The following is a 23,937-nucleotide window of genomic DNA, read 5'->3' as shown; positions in this document are numbered from 1 at the left end:
ATTAACATAAAATTAGAAACATTATGATTGCAAAGTCAAACACTCAAAAGTTAGAATGTAAAAAATGAGTTTTGCATACAATCTTAATTTGGCCTTCTTGGGCAACCATAATAGCATTTAATTACACATTCACATAGTATCTTTTCAGAAAAACCCTTTTCATTCAAGTGTACTAGAAAAATTGAGCTATAGGGATGAATTGAGCTATAGGAATGAATCAATATTTTTAATTAATGAGGTCCATAGGGACCTTGCCTCATTTGCAGCAAAAGTCTGAAGGTGCGTAGTGAAAGAGGAAGCATTACAGAGGAGAAAGGATGATCTCATATTTAAGGCATTTATATTCCACCCTTTAGAAACAGATCATATCCCTGCCTGTGCCAGAGTTCCAAATGATACCATCTTAGCAATAACCTGCAAAAATTTAACTACATATTCTGTACACTCAGCTTGAAACACGTGTGAACTGACTGGCAAAAGAGCTTAACACTCACAGCTACAAACCAAGCACAATGGTCAAGGTCAACTATAATGGTACTGCATTATAAAGCACTAAATCCTCTATAAACCTCCCCAGGTTTCTCAGGCTACTGAAACCTGGCACCCAAAATGAGCTATCAACTCAGACAATCTTTGTTAATCAGAATAGTACCACCTCACTTCACAGGTGTTATAACAATGAGTTCTTTATGAACCCTAATGAAATAAGATACTTTAAAATCAGAGACCACCAGAAAGCCTATGATAATATTAATTCTATGCTGACTGCAGGGTTTGAATAATATAAGATAAATAATGCACAGTGAGACAGATTAAATAATTAGGATTAAAAGAAATATTGAACAGCTACCCATGCAGTCAGCATTCTTCATTCTGGACACTGACTAAGGCAGGGAGCCTATGAAACAAACAAACACAATCACAGATTTATAGTGTTGGAAGGGACCTCAAAGAGCATCTAGTGACTACCCCCACCCTAAATGCAGAACAAGTTATTTCTAAACCATCCAAGACAGATGTCTATCCAGCCTCTTCTTGAAAACTTCCAATGAAGGAGATTCCAAATCTTCCATAGGCAGCCTGTTCCTCTGCCCTACTCGGGGTCGATGCGTAGTGGATGCACGTGCACCCCCTGAGAGCGCCAGTGCACCCCGTCAGGCCGCGCTCCCTGTTTAGCCGGTGGGCAGGGGGGTAGACGGGAGCACCAGTGCCCCCCATGTGAGCACTGGCCGGGGAGCTGGGCCACTAGCAAAAGCGACTGCCCCACTTCCGGAAGTGGCTGCAAAAGTTCCCGAAGCGGCACGGGCACTTTTATGGTGAGTGAGATTGGCCGTGGGGAACCCCCACCACCAACCTCCCACTCAGCAGGATCGGCTGCCCGGGGACACCCCCCCCCCCCCCGCCCCCCCAGAGGGGGCACGTGCCCCCCCCCCCCAACTCAAGGGGCACCAGACATTCATGATCCTACTGTTCTTACTATTAGGAAGTTTTTCTTGAAAGTTCATTTAAGTATGTTTTGCTGCAGTGTAAACCCACTGCCTCATGTTGTGTTCTCTGTGGCAAGTTGCTCTCCCTCTTCCTCTGGCAGCCTTGAAAATATCTGAAAAATTTTGATTGTGACTGCCCCTTCCTCCAGTCCCCAATCTTTTCTCAGAGCTAAACATACCTAGTTTTTTCAACCTTCCCTTGTATGGCTTGCAGGGCCATCCCTAGCATGGGGCGAATCGGGGCGACCACCCCGGGCCATACACTTTTGGGGGCCCTCATGGAGTGGGGCAGAGCAGCAGTGGCGCAGAACCGGGAGGAGCAGCGGCTCCATGTCCAGCCACTCGCTACCTACCCTTCCTCCTCCCCAACCCCCCTCTGGGCAGCTTCTTCGAGTCCAGGGCCCAAATTGGGGTGGAGCAGGGCCCCACATGGGCTGATTTGCCCTGGGCCCCACACCCTGCTTGGGTCAGCTCTGATGGCTTGCATTCCAATTGCTTTATCATCTTTCACACATCTTTGGATGCTCTCTAGTTTCTCTGCATCATTTAATAAAAGTGGTGCCCAGAATACTCCAGCTGACACAATACTCCAGCTGAGGACTAACCAGCTCCAGATAATGTGATACTTCTGTATCTTGCTTATAATACTCTGTTAAAGCAGCCCAAAATGGTGACAGCATCACATTACTGACTCATGTTGTGTTTATGATCCATCATAACTCCTAGATCTTTCTCAGCAGTGCTACTGGGATTGTGTGTCAAAGACCGTCATAATACATCCATCATGACTTGTGCTTGGGTATCCTTAATTCTACCTTGTCTTTTTGACTTTCAGTCTTAACCTTCTTATAATATATTTCTTTATGTAATATGAATTTATGTTACATACTTTTGTACAAAAGAATATTATAGTTCTGAAAGTGTCGGCATAAGGCCTGGGGCAAAACTGATCAAACTAAAGAAAAAGAAGAGGGAAGGATGGAGATTTTTTTTTAATTTTTTTATTTTACTGACTTAATAGTTTCACCAGAAAAAAGCAACATTTGATTTACTATTGATGAAATAATTTCATTACAAAGAAGATCAGTTTTGCTAATCAGCAAGAAACTCTGTATACTTGTAAGAATAATACTAGTTAGCAGAAAACATGTAGAAGTGAAAAGCACAAAAGTCAGTTACCATTAGACTGCATTGTTAAAGAAAGATCTCAAGTATTAACTAACAGACTATTAAAATTACCTGAGACGTAGGTCCTCCCATATTTTCAGCAGTCCACATAGCATTACTAACTCATAGTATTTTTTCCAGCATTCAACAGCTTCTTCTGCTGAAGGTTCTTCTTTAATATTGCTTTGATACTGAACCAATTCCAAATGCATGTTCTTATACTTCTCCAGATGTTTCCTAAAACGATGACCAACTGTAGCAGGAATAATCCCACTCTCAATATCGCACCAACTTGGAAAATGAGAATAGAAAAGTTAGACTTTAAATAACAAAGAAACCCAAAGACTCCAGAAAATGTTATGCAACATACTTACATTTTAATTCTCTCTTCTATCAGAGCTGCATAGGTCTCACAGCTTTCATCATCATCCCAGTCTCTCCAAAGGAAGTCATAGAAAAACCTAATAGAGACATAACAGAGACTCTGTCATATTGCACATTTCTAAAGGAACAGGGGGAAAAAACCTTTTGCTCTCTACTGCAGTGCTCTAAAGTTCTGAACAACAGTATTTCACCTTAGATACTGTAACACTATAATCTATTTCCTGCAAGAACAATCTGCTTACTTCTAAAAACTTAGCTCTCTTTTGTGGATTTATGTAAAAACTTAGGTCTTGCATAAGCACTTTGTTCATGGCTGGCTAATGAGTGACTATTTTTTTTTTTTTTACATGGTGTGGCAGGGCACTGTTGGTGCCTGCCACTTTAAGGGGGGGGGGCACGCGGCCGGCGGGGGCTTGGTGGCGCCAGCCTTTTTTAGATCTCTGGCTGCCTATATAAACAGGGCAGTTCACTGTTGGCAGGCCAGGCAGAAACACTGCCTGGCTGCAAGGCTGAACGCAACATCCTGGGGGTAATGGGCAGGAGCTTATGGGGATTGATTGGAGGCTTCTGGTCCTAGGCATGACCTAAAACTAAACCCTGCCGGGAGTGGGTAGCCTGGTGGGGCTCCCAGTGGCGCGGGAGCCCCCCGGAAATACCAGGCCAGTTACCACCCCAGTGAAAGGTGGGTCAGGGTGCCTTAATAACCCCAGCTCCCACAACTGGGTGGGTTACCCCGTAATAGGGCCAAGAAGGCGGACCCAGGTTAGAGAGTGGGCTATCGACTTAAAAGCCTGACTTAAAATACCCTTGATTGGTCAATGCTGAGACCAGGACCAGAACAGTCAAAAGGGCCAGGGGCCCACCACAAGGGATGCCCAGAGCTAGGGGCCTGGGGTTTCCGACTAGCCTTGGAAGTGAGGCCATGGCCTGTGTAGCCAAAGGTCCCGCGGGGGCCACACCCAAGAGAGGAAAGAGTTCAGGGAGCTAGGCAGCCCAGAATGAGGGTGGAGTAGGTCACCTGATTAGAGGGATCCAGTTGGGGTCCGAATTGGAGGATTCTGGGGCCCAGTCTTGAACCAGTGACGATAAGAACAATGGATGCCATCTGCGAGACTTGGGCTGTGGTGTAGGGGAGGAATGGAGCTGCAGATAGCACCCCCTGGCATCGGGGCAAGAATTGGGCAGCCTCCTGCCTAATTAATATCATAATTATATATCATCAAGCCGTGGCAGGAAAGGAAGTGGGCAGCTGTCCCAGAAACAGGTGGGTGGGCCCTTGATAGACTGGCCCCAAGGAAGCCCCCTGCTAAACATGGACACCTGGGGTAAGGACTAGGGTGCAGGTGGTCAGGGAAGGTCACCCGAGACTTGGGCAATGACTAGGGAACAGGTTCACAGAAGGTCAGAAGACAGAGCCGAGGCCAGGGTGAACCAGGAGACAAAGCCAAGAGTCAGAGACTGAGCCACTAGATCCACGGGGATTTTCTAAAAAGCCAGTGTCCTGAAACAAAGCTGAGCAGGGTCAGAAGCCAGAGAACCAAGACCATACGATATAGGGAGGCCCACCAGAGCAGACCAAGAAAAACTGCTGGTTGGCCCACAACCTGCCACCACAAGTAAGACCAAAAAGGAAGTATGCTCTTTCTAACAACCAGCCAGGAGGCTCCAGCAGGGGCCAGCTGGATCATGAGCTGAAGTAGGTCTGCCAATCAGAGCCCCAAACAGGTATAGGCAACCAGCTCAGGCTGGGCTGCCCAGGAGGTCCCCTGACATCTGGGGCACCAAAATATGCTATAATTGATTTATTGTCTCTCATCTTCCAAACCCCAAGGTTAGGTTTGGCAAAAAACCCACTTTGGAGTTTTTTTGTTTTGATCAGGATGGTGGTCAATACCTATTTAAAGCAACTGAAACTGGCTTTCATCAAGAAAACATCCCAGAAACTTCTATAATGTGCTTAAACAGTCATATCTAAATATTCCAGAAACTTCTCAAACTGTAAGGTGACTGTCATGGTGCATATCACAAAAGCAGCCATCAGAGTTTGGACTGTTAGTTTAGCTAAAGTTGCAGAAAAGGAAAAATGAAATTTAAGTAAGTGTGTTTGGTACTTACTTATTTCTTCAGGTGAAAGTTATGGTAAAATGACTGAGCTTAATAATATTCACATTACGCTAAATATCTAATTTTTAGTAGTGCATACATAACTTTATCCAATGATTCACCTCTACTTTGAAGGCCTGCACAGTGCCCACATCTGCTCTGTCACATTCTTGAAGAAAATAAATAATAACTGCTAAAAGCAGATAACGTCACATTTACATAGCTACAGTGCTTCTACAGCCAATGATAAAAGGATGACTAATAAGATATTCATGCAACACACTCATTCTAAGCTAAAACAATGTTGTAAAATTATAGTTAAGCACTGCACACCATAACCACGTTGATAGCTGAGTGCAACCTGGGCTCCAGATTTTATATTGTTTACCTAATGTTAAGAATAACAACCTGATGTAAATGCTGAAAAGCTTTGTTTAAATAAATGAGTGGTTTAAGCTATGTGTGTCTTTAATAAGATAATGTATTAATTCTTAAATTTAAATTGCAATGCCTTAATTTAAAACACCAACTTTATTCTTAGTTAGCTATAGTGCTTTAACTAGTCCAAACTACAGAGAAAGCAATAAGAGCGAAATACTGTTTGAAAGGTTTTTATTTCTTACATTTGTATTTTAAAAATGCTCTGAGACCTATTCTGCGCCCCTGGGCACTGCATCCAGGATAGGTGCCCCAGTTGCCCCTCCCTAAGTTAGAGTTAGTGATCAAAACTCAATTAAAACCAGGACAGTTAAACTGGTTTAAACCAGCATTTGAAATCAGTGGTAAAAACAAAACAAAACAAAACTGTCCAGCTCTGCCCAAGATGCTTCTGTAAACTTTAAACAAAAACAACTGAACTTTAAACAAACTAAAGCAACCCTCCTGGTAGCTTTCCAATATGTTGCCAGCAAGTAGAGCAGCAAGTAGAGTCAACATCTCCAACCAAGAAGACAGGGTATAAAATCTGATTAAAAGAAAGATTAGCTCTCTTCAGGAAGATCTTGCTTTTCTATTTTGTTTTTACTTTATAATTACTGAATAATTTCTCTAAATCAGGGGTTTTCAACCTTTTTTAAAATAAGTGTACCCCCAGTGGCTGGATGCAATGTGGGGGGGGTGGTATACCTGGATGCAGAGTGGCGGCAGCGGTTGCCGCGTGTGGGTTTCCCCCACACCTGTGCAGCCCACAGAGAGGTGCCACTGCCCTCGACACGCCGGCATGCTCCTGGGGAAGTGGCAACACAGGGTGGTGGGTGGCAGCACTCTGTCCCCACCCCCATGTATCCCTTAGGGCCTTCCCAAGTATCCCTGGGGCTACACATACCCCAGTTGACAACCCCGATCTAAATATCCCAATCTCTATTTGTAGGAATTCTCCGTAAAAGGTGATGAAAGAAAGCTGAGAAAAACTGAGGCAATTTAATTCAAATTAAACAACACCCTGCCTGAATGACCCTGCTCACCAAGCACCCACTTAAGAAATGGAAAAGTTAGAGAATAATGTATTTTAGCTTTTTCCATTTATCTTGATGCCTCATGATCTCCTGCAACTGTAGAAATATGTTCTACCACTGGTTGCTTCTTAAATGGGAGAGAAATACAGCCAGCTACTAGCCAACTACCTTTCTTTTTGATTGTATGGTGTCCTTCCTGACTGTCGCAGGTAAGTGCCCAGCTCCTAAAGAGGAGAAACTGCTGGGGAAAGAGCCCTAGCAGGGAATAAGGAGCCCAGCTGTTGGTTGCCAGGGCAACAGGAGTCAGCAAGCAGCCCACACCTGCCAGCGGTCAGCTGATGGTAAGGGGCAGGGCCTGGCCCTTATAAACTCTAGGAGCTGAGACCAGAGGCAGTTCCCTGCCAGCAGCCCAGGAAGAAGGAGCTCTCTGCTGCAAGAAGCAAGGAGAAGCCTGCTGAAGGAGCAGCACATGACATGGCTGTGGGATGAAGAACCCCAGTAGGCAAAGCATGATCATAGCCAGGCGGCTTATGTTTAAGTTATAGCCAAGAAGCTTGAGTTTGTGTTGCTATTTGTTACATCGGTGGTTTGGGTGAGGCTATTAGGGGTTGGAGGAGGCCTCATAGGGGACTCACAGTGGTGTGGGGACCCGAGCGCCAGTGAAGGCGCAGCATTCGGGGTGCACAGACCCCAGCCCCAGAGAGGGGCAGTTGAGAAGCCCCAGAGAAGGGGGCGTTGCGGAGAAGCCCCAGTGCGAGCGTGGTGAGCCCTCAAAGAGGGGGCGGCTTTACTGAGAAGAGCCCTCAGAGAGGGCATGGAAAGAGAGAGAGAGAGACAGGGCTATTGAGAGCCCGAGTGCCAGAGAGTGACGAGACAGAGAGAGACCGAACAACGTCTATTCCAGCTGTGAGGCTTGGGGCGTGGTATAAGGGGTGGTTGGAGCCACGCATAGCCCCTAAGGCTAGGGTGCCCCTAAAGCGCCCATTGTAGAGCGGGACCCACGAAGAGTCTGGGAGTTCACAGGGCTAGAGGTAACCATGCCCAAGGAGATGTAAGGCAGCCTCCCTAACTTACGTGAACATCAAAGACATGGCGGGCAAGAATCTGAGGGTGCCCTTGGGCCGACTTGGCATGGGAAGGGGGCCTTGAGGAGATCATGGCCCTCCTGCAGGACCCCGCCTATGACACTGACAAAGCAGCAAACGTGAAACTTGGCAGTGGTATTTCTCTTAGTTCTCTTCTCTATGTTTTAACAAAACAAACCCATCTTTCTACTCTTTTTCTTCTACCCCCCATATGAAGTGTTTAAGTGAAAAGAATACAAGAAGGATTAGAAGAGGCAGGCACACAGCAGTATCCCAGAAGGAGCCTCCAGCAACAGAGAGGAAAACATGCAGCTCCACGGACATGGTAAGGATGTGGAGCACAGCTGCTAGGAGTCCCGCCCTGGTGGCACCATCTACCCTGGGCTCCTCTGAGGCCTCTACCCAAATGGAGCTCATGGTGGGGGTGCCGGCCCCCTGCCCTCATCTGTGGGGGTGGCCTGGTGGGAACCCAGAGGCCAGTGGTGAGAGGGGTCTGGTGGCTCCCTTGCCTGCCCCTCCTATGCCCGACTTCAGGCCCTGGAGGAGCAGGTGTAGGAGCTCCACACTGAGGTGAGCAGGCTACAGGGGATCAGGGCTGCAGAGAACGAGATTGACACCTATTTTCGTTCACTCCAGGACCAGTTTTCCTGCATACAGACCCCCCAGGAGAGAAGCACAACAGAGGAGTGGCAAAAGGTGCCCACCAGAACCAGGGCTGCTTGGGTTAGCGTGGTACAACTCGGGAACAGATACAAGGCCCTGGCAGCCTTGGAGGAGAAGGACGAAGAGGATGTCTCTGGGGGGGATGGTGCCACTCCATGCACGACACAGACTGCGCGAAGAGGGAGCACCAGGTGGAAGAAATGCTGAGTCCTCGCCATCGGAGACTTCATCCTGAGGGGAACGGAGGATCCCATCTGCCGACCCGACCCCATGGCATGGGAGGTCTGCTACCTGCCTAGGGCTCGGATTCAGGATGTCACAGAGGGGATCCTGGCCTTCATTCGACTCTCAGACCAGTACCCCATGGTCCTAATCCATGTGGGAACAAATGACACAGCCAGGAGCAACCCAGACCGCATCATGAAGGACTACAAGGCCTTGGGGGCCCAGCTTAAGGAGACCAGGGCACAGATGGTATTCTCCTCTATTCTGCCAGTAAGTAGACGCAGATGGCGACACGATGCCTGCATCAGCGAGGTCAACCGGCAGCTTCGGAGTTGGTGCTACCAGGCAGGCCTCGGGTTCCTGGACAACGATCCGCATTTTCGTGCAGTGGGCATGCTCGGGTGAGATGGGCTTCACCTCTCCCGTAAAAGCAAGCGTGTCTTTTCTTCTAGGTCGGCTGATCTCATACAGCGTGCTTTAAACTAGCTTTGCCGGGGGATGGGGCCACAAGAGGACACAAGGACACCTCCCAGCCAAGACAGGTGATGAGCACAAAAAGTACCCAGGTAAGTGACAAGGGTCCGGAGAGTCCTAGGAATCAAGGGGGGGGGGGCATGCCCCAATAGGAGGCCTTAAATGCCTTTACACTAATGCTCAAAGTATGGGGAATAAGCAGGAGGAACTTGCCCTCCGGATAGGTAGTACAAACCCAGATATAGTAGGGCTCACTGAAACCTGGTGGGATTCAACCCATGACTGGGTGGTAAACAGAGGCTACAGACTATACAGGCAGGACAGAACGGGGAGGAAAAGCAGGAGTGTAGTGCTCTACGTCAAAGAGTAATACACGTCCTCAACTAATAGGATGGGGTCAGAGGAAGGGCAGACTGAAGTGCTCTGGGTCAGAATACAAGGGGGTTGTGGCGAAAGTGACTTGGGGTGGGGGTCCACTACAGACCACCCAACCCCTCCAACGGTGGGGGTCTACTACAGACCACCCAACAAGGGGGGAAGAGCTGGACCGGGAATTCTCAGGTCAGCTCGCAGAGGCAGTTAAGTTAAGGGATGTGGTTGTCATGGGTAATCTAAACTACCTGGACATCTGCTGGGAGGAGCAGTCAGCCAGGTCATGTAAGTTCCTTGCTGAGATACAAGACCTCCACCTAACCCAGGAGGTGCACAGTCCCACCAGGGAGAGTGCCCTGTTGGACCTGGTTCTGGCCGCAGGCGACAACCTAGTGAGGGGACTCCAGGTCCTCAACCATCTGGGCGATAGTGATCATCGCCTACTGAAATTCACCATCCAGCACAGGGTGTCAAGGGCCTGCAGCAAGGCAGCAGCCCTTGACTTCAGGATGGCCGACTTCAATGAGTTGAGGAGATTGGTAGGAGAGGCATTGCGGTCCCGGACAGTAGGGGAACTAGGTGTCCAAGATGAGTAGTCATTCCTTAAGGAGACAATCCTCCAAGCCCAAGGGGTGACAGTCCCAACGTGAGTTAAAGGGGGTAAGAGTGCTCAAAAGCCCCTTGGCTTGCCAAAGGCGTTCAGGAACGCCTGAAAGCCAAAAAGGAGGTGTACATCCAGTGAAAGGGAGGGGCTATCACCAAAGAGGATTATACCTCCATCGCTCGAGTCTTCAGGGAAGCTGTTAGGAAGGCTAAGGCGGAGACAGAAGTAGGGCTAGCAACAAGCATCAAGGACAACAAAAAGTCCTTTTTTAACTACATAGGGAGTAAAAAGAAGGCACCAGGCAACGTGGGGCCCCTGCGGGATACACTTGGCAATCTGGTGGTTGCACCAGATGAAAAAGCAGACCTTTTTAACATATTCTTTGCCTCCATTTTTCTGAGCAGGGATCGGGACATCTCCCCAACCAGGATTCAGGATGGACTCAGGAGAGACTCCGCCAGGCCTAGGTTCAGAGAGGACCAAGTTAGGAAACTTCTGGAGGGGCTGGATGTGTTCAAATCAGCAGGTCCAGACGCTCTCCACCCCAGGATGCTGAGGGAATTGGCAGGGCTCATTGCAGGGCCCCTGGCACAGCTTTACAAGCACTCGTGGTGCTCTGGCCAGGTGCCAGAAGACTGGAAGGCCAATGTGGTCCCCGTTTTCAAAAAAGGGAGGAGGGAGGACCCAAGCCCGTTAGTCTTACTTCGGTCCTGGGGAAGCTCTTTGAGAAAATTTATCCAGGACCACAACTGTGAGGAACCAGCAGGGGGATGATGCTCAAGGGCAACTACCATGAGTTCATTAGGGGCAGGTCCTGTCAGACCAACCTGATTGCCTTCTACGATCAGGTCACAAAATCATTGGATGCAGGTGTCACAGTGGATGTAGTCTTTTTCGACTTCAGGAAGGCCTTTGACACTGTCTCCCACCCCATTCTCATTAAAAAGCTAGGCGCCTGTGGCATTGATGCCTACACAGTCAGATGGGTTGCAAATTGGCTAGGGGGTCGCACCCAGAGAGTAGCAGTGGATTGGTCATATTCGACCTGGAGGGGCGTGGGCAGTGGAGTGTCCCAGGGCTCGGTCCTTGGGCCCGTACTGTTCAATTTCTTTATTAGCGACTTGGATAAGGGGGTGAAAAGCACCCTGTTCAAATTTGCTGATGACACCAAGATTTGGGGCGAGGACACGCTAGAAGGGAGGGACAGGATACAACAGAACCTGGACAGGTTACAGGGGTAGGCAAATGTGAATAGCATGGGGTTCAATACTGACAAGTGTAGGGTACTGCATTTGGGCAGAAAGAACCAGCAGCATACCTGTAGGCTGGGGAACTCCCTTCTCAAAAGCAGAGTGGCAGAAAGAAATCTTGGAGTCATTATCAATATCGATTCTAAAATGAACATGGGCTGCCAATGTAAGGACGCAGTCAGTAAGACTAACTGCACCTTGTCATGTATCCACAGATGCATCATGAGCAGGCCCAGGGAGGTGATCCTCCCCCTCTATATGACACTGGTCAGGCCACAGTTGGAGTACTGCGTCCAGTTCTGGGCACTGCACTTCAGGAGGGATGTGGACAGCATCAAGAGGGTCCAGAGGAGGGCCACTCACATGATCAGAGGGCAGCAGGGCAGACCCTCCAAGGAGAGGCTATGGGACCTGAACCTGTTCAGCCTTCACAAGAGAAGGCTGAAAGGGGATCTAGCGGCTGTCTATAAACTTACCAGGGGGGACCAGAGAGGACTGGGTGAGACGCTGGGAGGTGCTCAGGGGAACAGGGTAACAAGGAATAATGGCCACAAGTTGATTGAGAGTAGGTTCAGGCTAGACACCAGGAGGCACTACTTCACAGTCACAGAGGCCAGGATCTGGAACCAGCTTCCAAGGGAAGTGGTGCTGGCTCCTACCTTAGACTTTAAAAGGAGGCTTGATAATTACCTAGCTGGGGTCATATGAGCTTAAACTTACCAGGGGTCATATGAGCCCAGTATTCATTCCTGCCCAGGGCAAGGGGTCGGACTTGATGATCTGCTCAGGTCCCTTCCAACCCTATACCTATGAACCTACGTAGATCCAGGAGTTTGAGACAATGTTAAAATTAAAATAGAAGCTTTTTCATGACTGGGGGTGTTAATAGGGGACAAGTCCTATTAATGAAAATAAGCCTAGGTGCTTGAGGTAGAAAGCTGCAGAACACCTTTCCAGATAATTGGATAATAGCCCACTGAGGTGTTCTCAGCTCAAAAGGAGGAGGAGCCAAGATCTATATTATCCCTGCACCTGAAACAGGGAGGACAGTCTAACCTGGGCAGAGATGGAGAAAGGAGCTCATTGCTGGGAGCTCTGTAAAGCACTGTGGCTAAATGGAGACTGACCCCAACCATGTTAATTGAAGGAACTCTCTGTGAAGGAAGCACTGAAGCAGTACCAGAGACTGGAGAGGGAACTGGGAGTAGACCCAGGAGGACCCAGGCTGGGAAAAGCCAGCAGAGCTGAGAAGCTTAGGGGGGGTGGGCTTAGAGAAGGGCACCCCAGCTGAAATTGATCAGCTTTGGCTTTGACTTTGTTTGCTTTGAAGCCATGGGGCATGAGAGTGTCTGAAAGGAAGGAAAGAAGGCCACTGAAGATGCCTCACAGAGGGGCCAAGGCTATTGGCGGGCCGCCCAGAGGCCCAGCAAATGTTGACTAGGCTGTTGGAGACCTGAGAGACAAGGTGGAGGGGCAGGAATCCTGAGAGACCAGGCAGAGCAGAAGACCACACTGTTTCTCTGGAGGCAACCTCCCACAGTAAAATAGTAACATCAACGGTGTAGAAAGTGGACAGGGAGGATGCCACCAGAGTGTAAGCAACAGGATGAAAGTGGCCACTTCTGCTGCTTCGGGTGGATCCTTTTAAAATGGGTTGGAGTAGTTTTATCCTGTTGTCACAAGGCATCTTCTTGATCTAACAGGATCTGAAAAGGTCATCAGCTGTCATCTAGCCTCACTGTACAGAATTATCCTCAGGACTACAAGAACTCTGCCATTTATTCAACACTTTGCTGTTTCTTCAAACCTTTCTTTGAAGAGAGAGGAGTTTTTTGTTTTTGTGTTTTTGTTGGCTTTTTTTTAAGCAAAGAAAACCAAGCCATTTGTAAAGAGTGACTAAGATAGACAGAAAACAGAAATGCACACAAATGTTCATGCTTTAAGATTTTTACTTGCTCTGTGACTAACCTTACTGAAGTGGTTTTACAGTTGCTACTTTAAAATGGGATACTCTCCTCCCTTTAAAGTGGACATTTTAGTACAACATTAAAGCCATTCAGAATGCCCAGTGGAGCTGGAACGTTGCTGACGTTAGCAGCTAGACATTCAGAATCAATTGTTTAGATAAAAGTTGCTGTTAAGCTTATTAAAGTGGTAGGCTAAGCCAATCTGGCACTTGTGAAGAGAAATTGGAAGAAAAAAAAAGAATCTATTGGCACAAACAGGCTGGAAGTAAAGAGTAGGCTGCTTTGCTACGCTAGTAAGAGAAACTCTGTTTTTTCCATGCTGTTTAAAATGTGTATTGCCTCTCTCTAACTCCCTAGTGCAATGATTCCCAGGGCTGGGCTAGGTCATTTTGACCGAGAATGGCTAGAGAGAAAACAGGTCTATACTAGTCCCAACAGATCAGTAGGGCTAAATTATTCAGCTGCATCCTGTAAAAATGAAACAAACAGAGAGAGGCTCCCTCAAATAAGGTTCCAATACGGCTTTATATAATCCTTTTTTTTTTTTTTTTTTTTTTTTTTTTACTACTGCTTTGTTTGTTTCATTTTGGCAGGATGCACTTGAAAAATATAGCTCTGGGAATAAAAGTCTTAACTGATATCAGCAGTATAGACCAGCGGACTCTGCTGACATACTGAGGAAAAACCTAGTGGAAGTAGCTGTAAAAGAGTGGGAATAATGAAACCAAGCTATGTTGCACAATTCCACTTGAAAAGGAGGTAAGAGGAACAAGATCAGTGCTCAGTGTTCTCAGGCTGCTCTGATACAATGGCAATGTATACTCAAATGGCTTAGATTTTCTTATTTCTTAATTTATAGCTTGTATCATTGGGGAGAGGGCATTTTACTAAACTTTTTTTATGTAGACTCACATTCTCAATAATCCTCTAGCCCAGTGGTACCCAACCTTTTACCCCTCAGGACAGATGGACCGTGTGCTCGGTCCAACTGCAGCCTGGATCTGGTATGTGAGGGCCCAATCTAACCGGTGGTGGGGTGTTGGCAAGTGGCCCAGCTTTGGCCCTGTGCGGGAGGGGGGTGTAGTCCAGCACCTTCCTGGGAGAGGGAACATGACCTGGTTCCAATTCAGGTTGGGGGAAGGGGAAAGATGGGGAAGGGGATGTGACCTGGCCCTGATCCTATGTGGGAGGGAGGGTGGCTCAACTCTGTAGGGCTTGGAAATTTGACAGCTGGGGAAGGTAGCAGTATTACTTGCCACAGCTCCCCTACAATCAATTTTCCCAACCTGTGGGAAGCCCTGCAGACCAGACAACATGGCTCCATGAGACACCAAGAAAGTATGGGGGGGGGCAGGAAAGTCTACAGCTGAGAAAGCTGCTACCATAGAAAAGAAAAGGCTTCCTTTAGGAACTTGCAGCTTTTTCAAAATGAGCCTAAACACCAGGGTAGCATTTCTCAACCTTTTTCAACTTGAGACAACCCTTGGAAAATGCCAGCCTAAGTTTTCACTGGATTGGTTTGCTTGTTTTTACTACGGAAAAATAATAGAGAAATTTTCTGTTGAAAAGAACTCGTAGAAATCTCAACAAGTCAAAATTCAAAATGTTTTAACACTATGGACTCTTCTCTGTAATCTCTGGGTTTATCTTGTGAATCATGTTTTCACACCAAACAGTGCTAAAATGCTCAGAAATCACCCTTTCCACAGGCAATCAAGGAGACAAAAACAAAAAATAATCTTATTATATAGGAGAAAAAAAACTGTACAAGGAAAACTGACCATAGGTTTGGAGACAGAAACCTTTTTTGTCTTTTTAATTTCTTACTTGCCTGGCTATACCCTCGCCCTCCTGTGTGACCTGCCGTATCTCCAGAATTCAGCCTTCCTGATAACTCTGCTAGCCCTGGCTGTGGGGACCACTGAACCTCCGAAGCCTGGGATCCAAAAGACCTTGATTCTATCCTATCTAGACTCTAAAAAACAAAAAAACAAACAAAACCCCCCAAAACCTTCAAACCAGATATTTTTCTCATCAGCATGATTTTAATTGCTCATGAGTCTCCAGAAACCTCCAGGAGTTTCTGGTCTCCCTGAGACACCTGGCATTCTTCTGGCTTTGATGGGCCATTTTTCTCAGATGCCTTTTCTATACTGGAACTCAATTCTTTATTACAGGCAGCTTTGGGTGTTTGCTAAATACCTCACTTGATTATCTTCCAGTTACATCATGAAATTACAAAAGTACATTTATATCAAATACTATAATACATACAGCTATAAACATGATAAAACTGGACCCAGCTTTACACTAGCTATCAATAGAAATCAAACACCCTAGGCATAAATCTAATTTGGGAGAATATCTGTGCCTGCCATATGGCAAACCCCAAAGGCAACTCAGTTTTGGGGTGAATCCATGACAGGTATATTGTGCAGCAGAAAAAAAAAGAAGAGTTTGTGTCCTGGGGTAGGTATATACATGCATAATTTATGAACCCCTATATTTGCATGATAAGGAAGAATAACCAAAGTTATGGATCACAAAGCAGCTATGGTGTCTTTGAAGCAAGGGAGACTAGCTTACCGGACAGAAAAGGCTGGGGGGAGAAGGAGTAAGCTTTCCTGTACTGTGAGGATCAAGCATCTGACAAGACTATCTTTAGGAACACAGAAATTTAGCTTGTAATATCTGTTATTTTGGACAGTCAGGCTAACAGAAACATCCAGAAAAATGCTAAGAAAAGGATTTTTAAGTATTGCTAGAATTTGTTTTAAAACAGCCTGAATTGGCTTGCTTGTTTGCTTTTGACAAAGAAAATAACACTCATTAACATAATGAAAGAGAGATTCAAATACTTAGTATTTATGCTGAATTGCAAAAAAACCCAACCCAAACCCAATAAAAACCCACCAACCACTCCCGCCAACACCTTTAAATAGTCTACCCTGTTACCGTTTTTTGCGGAGAATCATGTTTACTGAACGTATCTACATTCTTATATAGCCTCTACTACAATATGCTTGGAGCACCTGGTAGGTGGTGCTCAGTATCTAAAGACTTCAAACAAAGCTGTTTCAAACTGGAAAATTATATTTTTTCTATACCAAAATGTTGAAACAATTCCTAAACTTCCTTTACCAAAAACACCCAAAACAACTGAATAGGAAAACCTTTCCTGAGAACAGTTCTGTTTCAAGTAATTAATATGGTTTTTAAATATTAAAAAAAAACCCAACAACAAACATTTTGTTAAAAAAAGTTTGATCAGCTGAGTCAAAATAAAGTACTAGATACTTGTGCCTATACTTCCAGTGGCTAAGAAGTCAAGCTGTTGAGGCATAGTTCCAGAATCAGGCAGTCACAGAACCTGGGATCCAAAAGTGAAATCACTGATTTGAGAAAATCCACTGGTCTGCAAGTATTTTTAAGGGGTGTCAGCTGTAATTCATCAAAATATATTTTCATTGTTAACAATTTTTGAACTAGAGGTTAAAGTAGATATTTTTTTTTTTATGGCAGCACAAAGTGAAAGAAAATAAATGTCCCTACCATTTGTCGCACCACAAATGTCAAAATTAGTGGCCACAACAAAAGGTAATAATTTGTGCTGCTTTACTGCACTGGATGTCTATTTGCTTATGGCAAAAGAACATGGGCAGCATGCAATCTCCAGTGGCCAGCTCTGGGGGCTTGAAGGGACTGATTCTGTGCACCTTGGGAAGTTCAGAGCAGAATTGGGCCCTTTTTAAGCCTTTGGAGCACCTGCTTGGCTCTCTTTTTAATGAGATGGGGCCCCAGAATCTCCAGAGAGGTGTCTGGGTAAGTGGGGAAAACTGGGTTTTTTCTACTTACACACACAGTATTTGGGTTTGGATTAAGGATTCATTTCCATAAGCAGGGAAGGCTGGGCAGGCACTCGGGACCATGCTGCACAAGCCCCAGAATATGTTGCCCGTTGTCCTGCAGCATAAACAGGCAGGACAACAGACAATGTGTTTCACCTAATGAATCAGATCAGCTGTGCTGGGATACATCATGGCACAGCTGACCTGCTTCATTTGGCAATGTCTGTTTCTAGCCTAAGTTTTGTTTTTGAGTATTCTTACACTATTAATGAAGCAGTTATCTTTCCAGTATTGCTACTCTAGATATAGTACCTTAGTAGTTAACATTTCAACATCTTCTAGTAGTAAAATAAATGAGAAAAAGCTAGTTACCTCACAACATCCAAAGCCTGGGCAATATCAAATACTGCAGTATCCTGTCCCTCAACAGGGTAGACTTCCAACAGAGGTACACAGTGGTCCAATTCCTCTAAAACATTATCAACCAGCTCTCTTGGAATATTTGCAATATTAGAGGAAAATGGCTCAGCAACGGATATAGACGCTTTGAAGTTAGAGGAGGAGCTCTGAGGTGGTTTCCAAGTAACCTATCATGTAAAAAAATATGTATTTATTTTTTTGTACAGGCTGATCTTGCAGTCCTTACACACACACAGTTATTAACTACACAAGACTTCAATTTCTAGAATTGTTCTGTGAAACAATTGTGAAATTATCTTTTAATTCCATTTTAAAGGAACAGTATAGCATTAATGTAAATGATATGTTATGCTATAAAATAACAGGTTGACTTTTTAATTTTTTTCTTAATTTTAATATTCAGGCAGTTGTAGTAGCCACTATCTAAAACTAAACTAAGCAACAGTCAAGCACAGTGGTGATCAACTTTTCATGGCATCCCAGTTAAGAATCTAAGCTACAATCTAAATTTAGAAAAAATATGGAGCAGTGTGTTGAAGCTCAAAAGGTTGAGAATCACTGATCTACCTGGTGCCAGGTGAGAGCAGCAGGGGAAGGACTTAACTCTGCTGTGCCATTTCCATTGTCTGCTTCCTCCCTACCTCTGCCTGTACCTTCAGAGTCTGACATACCAGTGACGGCCCCCACAGCCACTCCTGCCAGTCCCAGGAGAGTGGGGAAAGTAGAGGGAATAAGCCAGGCTGCAAAGTGTGATTCCAAACCTACAACTGCCTGTATCTCTGCCTATCACAGAGAATGCTGCTGGGAGTGTAGGGGCAGCCAGCCACAAGGATTGTTGGGAGGTGGGCAGCAGCAACAGCAATCCCCAGTGGAGCAGCCACAGATTCTGATGAGTATCTGGGGCAGGTACAGGGCACCAGACTGGGGGAGTAAAGTTTTTATGTCTCCTCACACAGGGGAATGGAATCCCAATTGAGAATCAGCGGTGTAGAAGTTCTTATAGTTTCTGAATATACAGGTATTTGAGTGACTGCATTTACATGCTATAACAATTGCATACATTTGAAGTTGCTTAACAACAGAAATAGCACTAAGCACTTCCACATGACACTTATTTCCATTCACTTGTAACCTGAATAAACCTTTGGTCCTTAGGTTGAAAAATGTCCAGGTCTAATCTCTCTCTCTCTCAGAAATACAAATTTCAGTCTTCATAATACCTGAAAAATAATAATAAAACTGCAACTCTAAGGAGGCCTTAAGTAATTGTTGACTACCAACTAAAGTTGAGGTCGAGACAAAAGGGGCTAACGGTTATCTTATGGTCAAATAGGAAGATGTTCTCTGCTACAATATTCTTGAAAGAACCTAAGACCATGCTGTGTTTGACACATCTCCTTAACTAACCCTGTACTTTTTGTTTAGAGTCAAGAAAATACTAGCTGTCACAAAACCCAGCAAACTGATGCAGGCTTGGCCTGGGCTTTTAATTAGAACAGCTGGGTGAAGTCAAGTGGCTTTTTGCAGAACTTTTCTTAAAAAGGTACACTCTTCTCAGTTTGGAGTCCAAGACTACCTCCATGTTGGAGCAGGAGCAAGTGCCATTTGCCTCAGTTGACAGAGGCTTGGTTTGGAAAATTAATTAAGAACTGTAGAGATATCCCTGTGACTTGCTGTAATGAATTACTTTGACCAAAATAATCACTGAGATAGGGATGCACGCTACAGCCTCTCTCTTCAGGTAAACTATTATTGCCAGCTATCCTTGGAACTTTTAAAGACTAAGTGATAAGCCTCTTTGGTGAAATGAGCTGACTAGAGAACAGATGCTTATTATGAGCTGGATGGACTGACACAGAAGTTTAGCATCTTCCAAGTCAGAGTTGCAAACCAAATCATGGGAACTAGGAAAGAATTATGAATGACTGAAAAATGTGGAGTGACAGAAGACCTTGTTGAGATGCTTGAAATTTGAAAACTAACAATTGAGATCTAAAATCTTTCTAGTTAGTGGGAATGGATGCAATGGGGGGGGGGAGGTGGAACTTATAACAAAAAACCCTAGAAACACCTCTTGAATAGAACCCAGCTGAACAGAAATATCTATATACATAGTATAATGAGCTTTTTTGTGAGTGGAGCCCTTAGAGAAGGATAGGCAATGTGGAGTTGTGAGTTGAAACTGAATTAAGTATCTCTCTGGATAAATTTCTAAGGCTCAAAGTTGATGGCTGTCAGTCCATGGCCTAGCCAACAGAGCCAAGCCTGCCACCCCACAGCTGCCCACTCAAGCCTCCAGCAGGGCCTAACCCTAAATTCCCTATCACCAGGGTAGCTATATAAACCCCTGTGCAGTTGGCTTTGTTAGTCTGACTGGTTTGTACTCTGATCCCAGAAGGCTTTGTTGGTCAGACTGGTTTAGACTCTGACTGCTTTCTGTTTCTTGACTCAATTTGCTCTTCATTTCCATTCTCTGCCTTATCTCAAAGCATCCTGACTTATTCCTAAACCCTTCACTTGGATTAGCCCCCTGGCTTCCTGATGTGGTTTGTCCTTAGATTCTGCTTGCTCCTTTTGAAACTGGTTGGCACCTCAGTCCCTGATTGGTACCTCAGCCCAGACCTGGCTGCCCATGACCCTGCGCAACCGTAGGAATTGAACAAAACATCTCTCGAACAGGAGTAACGTCATCCACTGCTCTTCTGCAGTCTGGTACTTTGGTTTCTAAGTTTTTCTCTTAACTGGATGATTTTGTCCCATTTCAGAAATCGTCGCAAATAGCCAAAAAGGGTGTGAGTTTGTAAATTAGTGACAGTCGTGTTTTGTTTTTTTCTTCCTCCTCCTCCTGGAAGATCTAGCTTTTTGGATTTCTTATTACTGAACATAGACAGAAGTTGGAGAGCTCTTCCCTTTCATCTTGCTGCACGAGTACTTGACCCTCTAAATCTATGCCCAGAGATTGCATTTGCAAGAAAGTATTCTCTTGATGCTTGTTTTAGGGTCCAAACCTGGGAAGCCAGAGGAGATGTTACAGACTGGACACCAGTCTAAATAAAAAGGATTTAGGACATATGCTTATGACAGAAAAAAATGGTGGCTGAGCATCAACAATTCCATTACATGAAAACAGACATCCTTCAAAATTCTAGTAATCTATATAATACCAAAGAGAAACTGCAGTCAATAACCTGGAAACTACAGTCAACTACATGAGTGTTATTTTTTTAAACTTGACTACAACTTACAGCAGCACTTATCTGGAAAATCCAGGGGTTTAAGAACTTCCTAGAAACATTTGGAAAAACTCTCAATAATAATTGTATGCAAAATGTTAGGAACCTTGTTTTCTTCTCCCCCTTCCCCACACACGCCCATAAAACTTTAAAAAATCCTTATGTTCAATTCATGTAATTAAAGAAAAAAAGATTTAATTACCTCAACAAGTACTCCAACAAAAGGTATAATGACATCCTCAAAATTGATAAAGAAGAGCTCTGGATTGGTCTTCCAGATTCCAAGCCATTTCTCTTTTACTTTCAGTTTTTCCAAAAGGTACTTACTCATTGCCTCATTAGCATCTTCTGCCTATTCCATGAACAAGAACAAAAGATGCATTGAATATCTATTTTAAAATTATTCTGTGCATTTGAATCTTTCAAAGGACTGTATTTTAATTAGAATGAAGTAAGAACATAATCTTCACATTAATCCATGAAATGATGCCGTATACCCTTAAAAAGGAATAAGAGAAGAAATACAGAATATGAGGGAAAGGACCTAATATGTGGGAGGGAAAAATAATGGAGAATACAAAAGCCTACTATATTAAGGGAGGAAAAGGGGGAGACAACACAAGCAAGAAAGAGAACCAGGAGGAGAAAAAAAGATAGAAAACTGCTTTATAGATTAATAGGCAAAATATTAAAATGAAAATGCATGGCTATATGTAAACATGACAAGTAACAAACATTTCAAAATTTTACTAGGCTGGTATCCTTTATGGGATTTTTTTTAACATAGCATAACTTTTTCACAGCTTTACATCCAAGTTCTTATCAAAAGTATGAACTCACTGACAAACTTTTTGAGTTTTTACTCCTGATCAAAGCAAGAATTGCTCACGTCACAGCCCTGTCTGATTTCAACAAAATCTGCAAATTCTGCTAAGTGCTTTGTCACAGGGGCATGAAAAAAGAAGGAAGCAAGAATATTTTTACATCACTGTAAGTTCTGTGACAGTATTTGTGTGGTCATGTCTGTGCTTTGAATTGGGCAACTGCCCTTCCATACCACTTTACATTCTGTTCTGGCTGACCAGTCTGCCTACCTATATAAAATGTACTGCTCCATGGTCATTGTGATCAATAAGTGATCAATACTGAATAGCATGCTATACAACTGATATTTATTTTTATTCTTAGTACTCAACATTGCCATCTTGGGAGAAAACAAGACAAGCTGGCAACAACAGATTTAAAAAAAAAAGGATATATTTTCACAGACTTGCAACTGAGCTTTCTATGTTATACTGAAGGAAAGTTAAGAAAACAATTCTTCCTTTGGATGTGGCTATTGTACAGTTGATATGAAGCAGTTGCATTGAAAAAAAATCTCAATTTGAAGTAAATCACTTTGTGAAAACAAGCCCTAAGAAAGGAGACAGCAGTTTCTCCAAGCAGTTGGGATCACTGATTCGCCCACCGGGGCTTCAGAGTTCTAAAGGGTGATTTAACAGCAGGATTTTGTGCAAGTGTAATTGGCACCTGATTTTTAGTAAATATGGCTTGGATCCATCCCAATATAAAGAGAGAACCACAATGACCTCCAGTGAGGATGGAAAGTTCTCATGTTTTGTTTAGTTGGTTTTTTGACTTAGCAATAAAAATCCCAGTAGCTTCTTACACTCTACTGTAGTAGTTCACAACCTTTTTTAACTCAAGACCTGGCATTTTCCAAGGCCTGCCTTGTTTTTTCATAAGAACATGAGAATTGCCATTTACTAGGTCATACCATAGGTCCATCTTGCCCAGTCTCCTGAGTCACAGTGGCAGAGTGGATGCTGAAAGGGAGTGTGAACTGGGTATGACCAGGATTTTTTTCTACTGTTCCTCTCTCATTTGCAGTTGTGTCCCCCCCCCCCCCCCCCCAACTTGCAGCTTCCAGCACTTAGGTCTAGGAAGTTCTAATTCAGAGGCTATATATCCATAACTCCTATGATCAAGAGCTGCCTGATGCCCCTCTCCTCCAAGAATTTGTCCAATCTTTTCTTGAAACTTGGTTTAAGTCAGTTTCCACAACATCTGGTGGCAACCAGTTCCAAACTTGAATGACAAGCTGAGTGAAAAAAACTTTGTTAGTTTTCATCTTTTTACCACGTTTCATTTTGTTACCTCCAGTTCTTATACTACAAAGTAAATAATAAATCCTTATTTACTTTCTCTTTGCCATTTAGGTATTTTGTAAACCCTTCTCACTTTTGACTAGAGACAACAGAGCAAGTTGTCTGTTACAAAGAACTCAGGAAGACCACAGCAAGCCAGTGTGTTTAACACTAGGGATTCCCATTTGGAATCTCTGGCTGGGTCCAAACAAGCATGGATGTCACATGTGCAGGTGCCCCCCATGCTGCTACTTTGCAGTGCAGGGGTGTTCGTGACCCTGGAGATCCTGGCGTCAGGAAAACCCATACCAAATAAAAGCAAAGTGGTACACATGGCAGCAGCTTACACAGCCCAAAACTACAGCCACACTCTGGATGCCAGGCAGGCTCCCTGTTGCAGCTCCCTGAGGCCCCAGGTCCCTAGGTAAGGCTGCTGGGGCCAATACAGTTGCTGGCCTCAGCCTCCCTTACTCCACTCAAGGTAATCATCCCCAGGGAGTGCTGGTGCCCCCCAGGGAGTGCTGGTGGCGTGCGGCAAAGCAGCAGCACCACAAGGTCTCCCACTGCAACTTGTCCCTGGGGAAACGCATGTTCCTGCTTGCAGGGATGTGGCCTCTGGGTTCATTTGATGAGCTGTTTGCTGTGTGGCATGTTGGGCTCCCTGGGAGAGAATCACTGCTCTGCTGCACCCCTTGCAAAGTTGCTATCATTTTTGCATCACTTGTAAACTTCCTCCACGATTTTTCAGGCTGTTTTATTCTGATCGCTAAACACCCTTATCCTTCTCTTTTCCAACTGTTTCCCCTTCCTTCCCTCCTAATTCCCCCGCTTGGTTCTTAAACCCGAGCTCTGCTCGCATCCTCCTTCACCCTGCCTAGGTGAAGCCCTCCAAACTCGCACCCCGGCGGTTCTTTACGCAGCCCCAGCGCCTAAGGAGGGCGGACCGGCGGCGGGAACCGCTCACCCTACAGCCCCGCAGCAGCTGGTCGCAGTACAGCGCCACCGTGTCCCTCCGCTTCATAGTGCACACTTGGGACGAGCACTGCGCCGGCAG

The 23,937-nt window shown here is 45.1% G+C and overlaps 1 protein-coding gene across 1 annotated transcript in view; it reads right to left on the bottom strand.

Annotated features, from left to right (window-relative positions):
- The window catches only part of SHCBP1L (SHC binding and spindle associated 1 like), a 61,399-nt gene that overhangs the window by 35,806 nt on the left and 1,656 nt on the right, over positions 1 to 23,937 (bottom strand). Inside the window, exons 1-5 of the mRNA XM_006025380.2 lie at positions 23,848 to 23,937; positions 20,939 to 21,088; positions 17,456 to 17,670; positions 3,029 to 3,115; positions 2,727 to 2,945 (exon numbers count right to left, since the gene is read on the bottom strand). The exon at positions 23,848 to 23,937 is cut by the window's right edge and continues 1,656 nt beyond it. Coding sequence (XP_006025442.2) covers positions 2,727 to 2,945; positions 3,029 to 3,115; positions 17,456 to 17,670; positions 20,939 to 21,088; positions 23,848 to 23,937 — 761 coding nt within the window. The remainder of the gene's footprint in view (positions 1 to 2,726; positions 2,946 to 3,028; positions 3,116 to 17,455; positions 17,671 to 20,938; positions 21,089 to 23,847) is intronic.

The sequence above is a fragment of the Alligator sinensis genome, unplaced genomic scaffold, assembly GCF_000455745.1.
Source record: "Alligator sinensis unplaced genomic scaffold, ASM45574v1 scaffold471_2, whole genome shotgun sequence".
Taxonomy (NCBI): Eukaryota; Metazoa; Chordata; order Crocodylia; family Alligatoridae; genus Alligator; species Alligator sinensis.
This window is presented reverse-complemented; position numbering and strand designations above follow the sequence as displayed.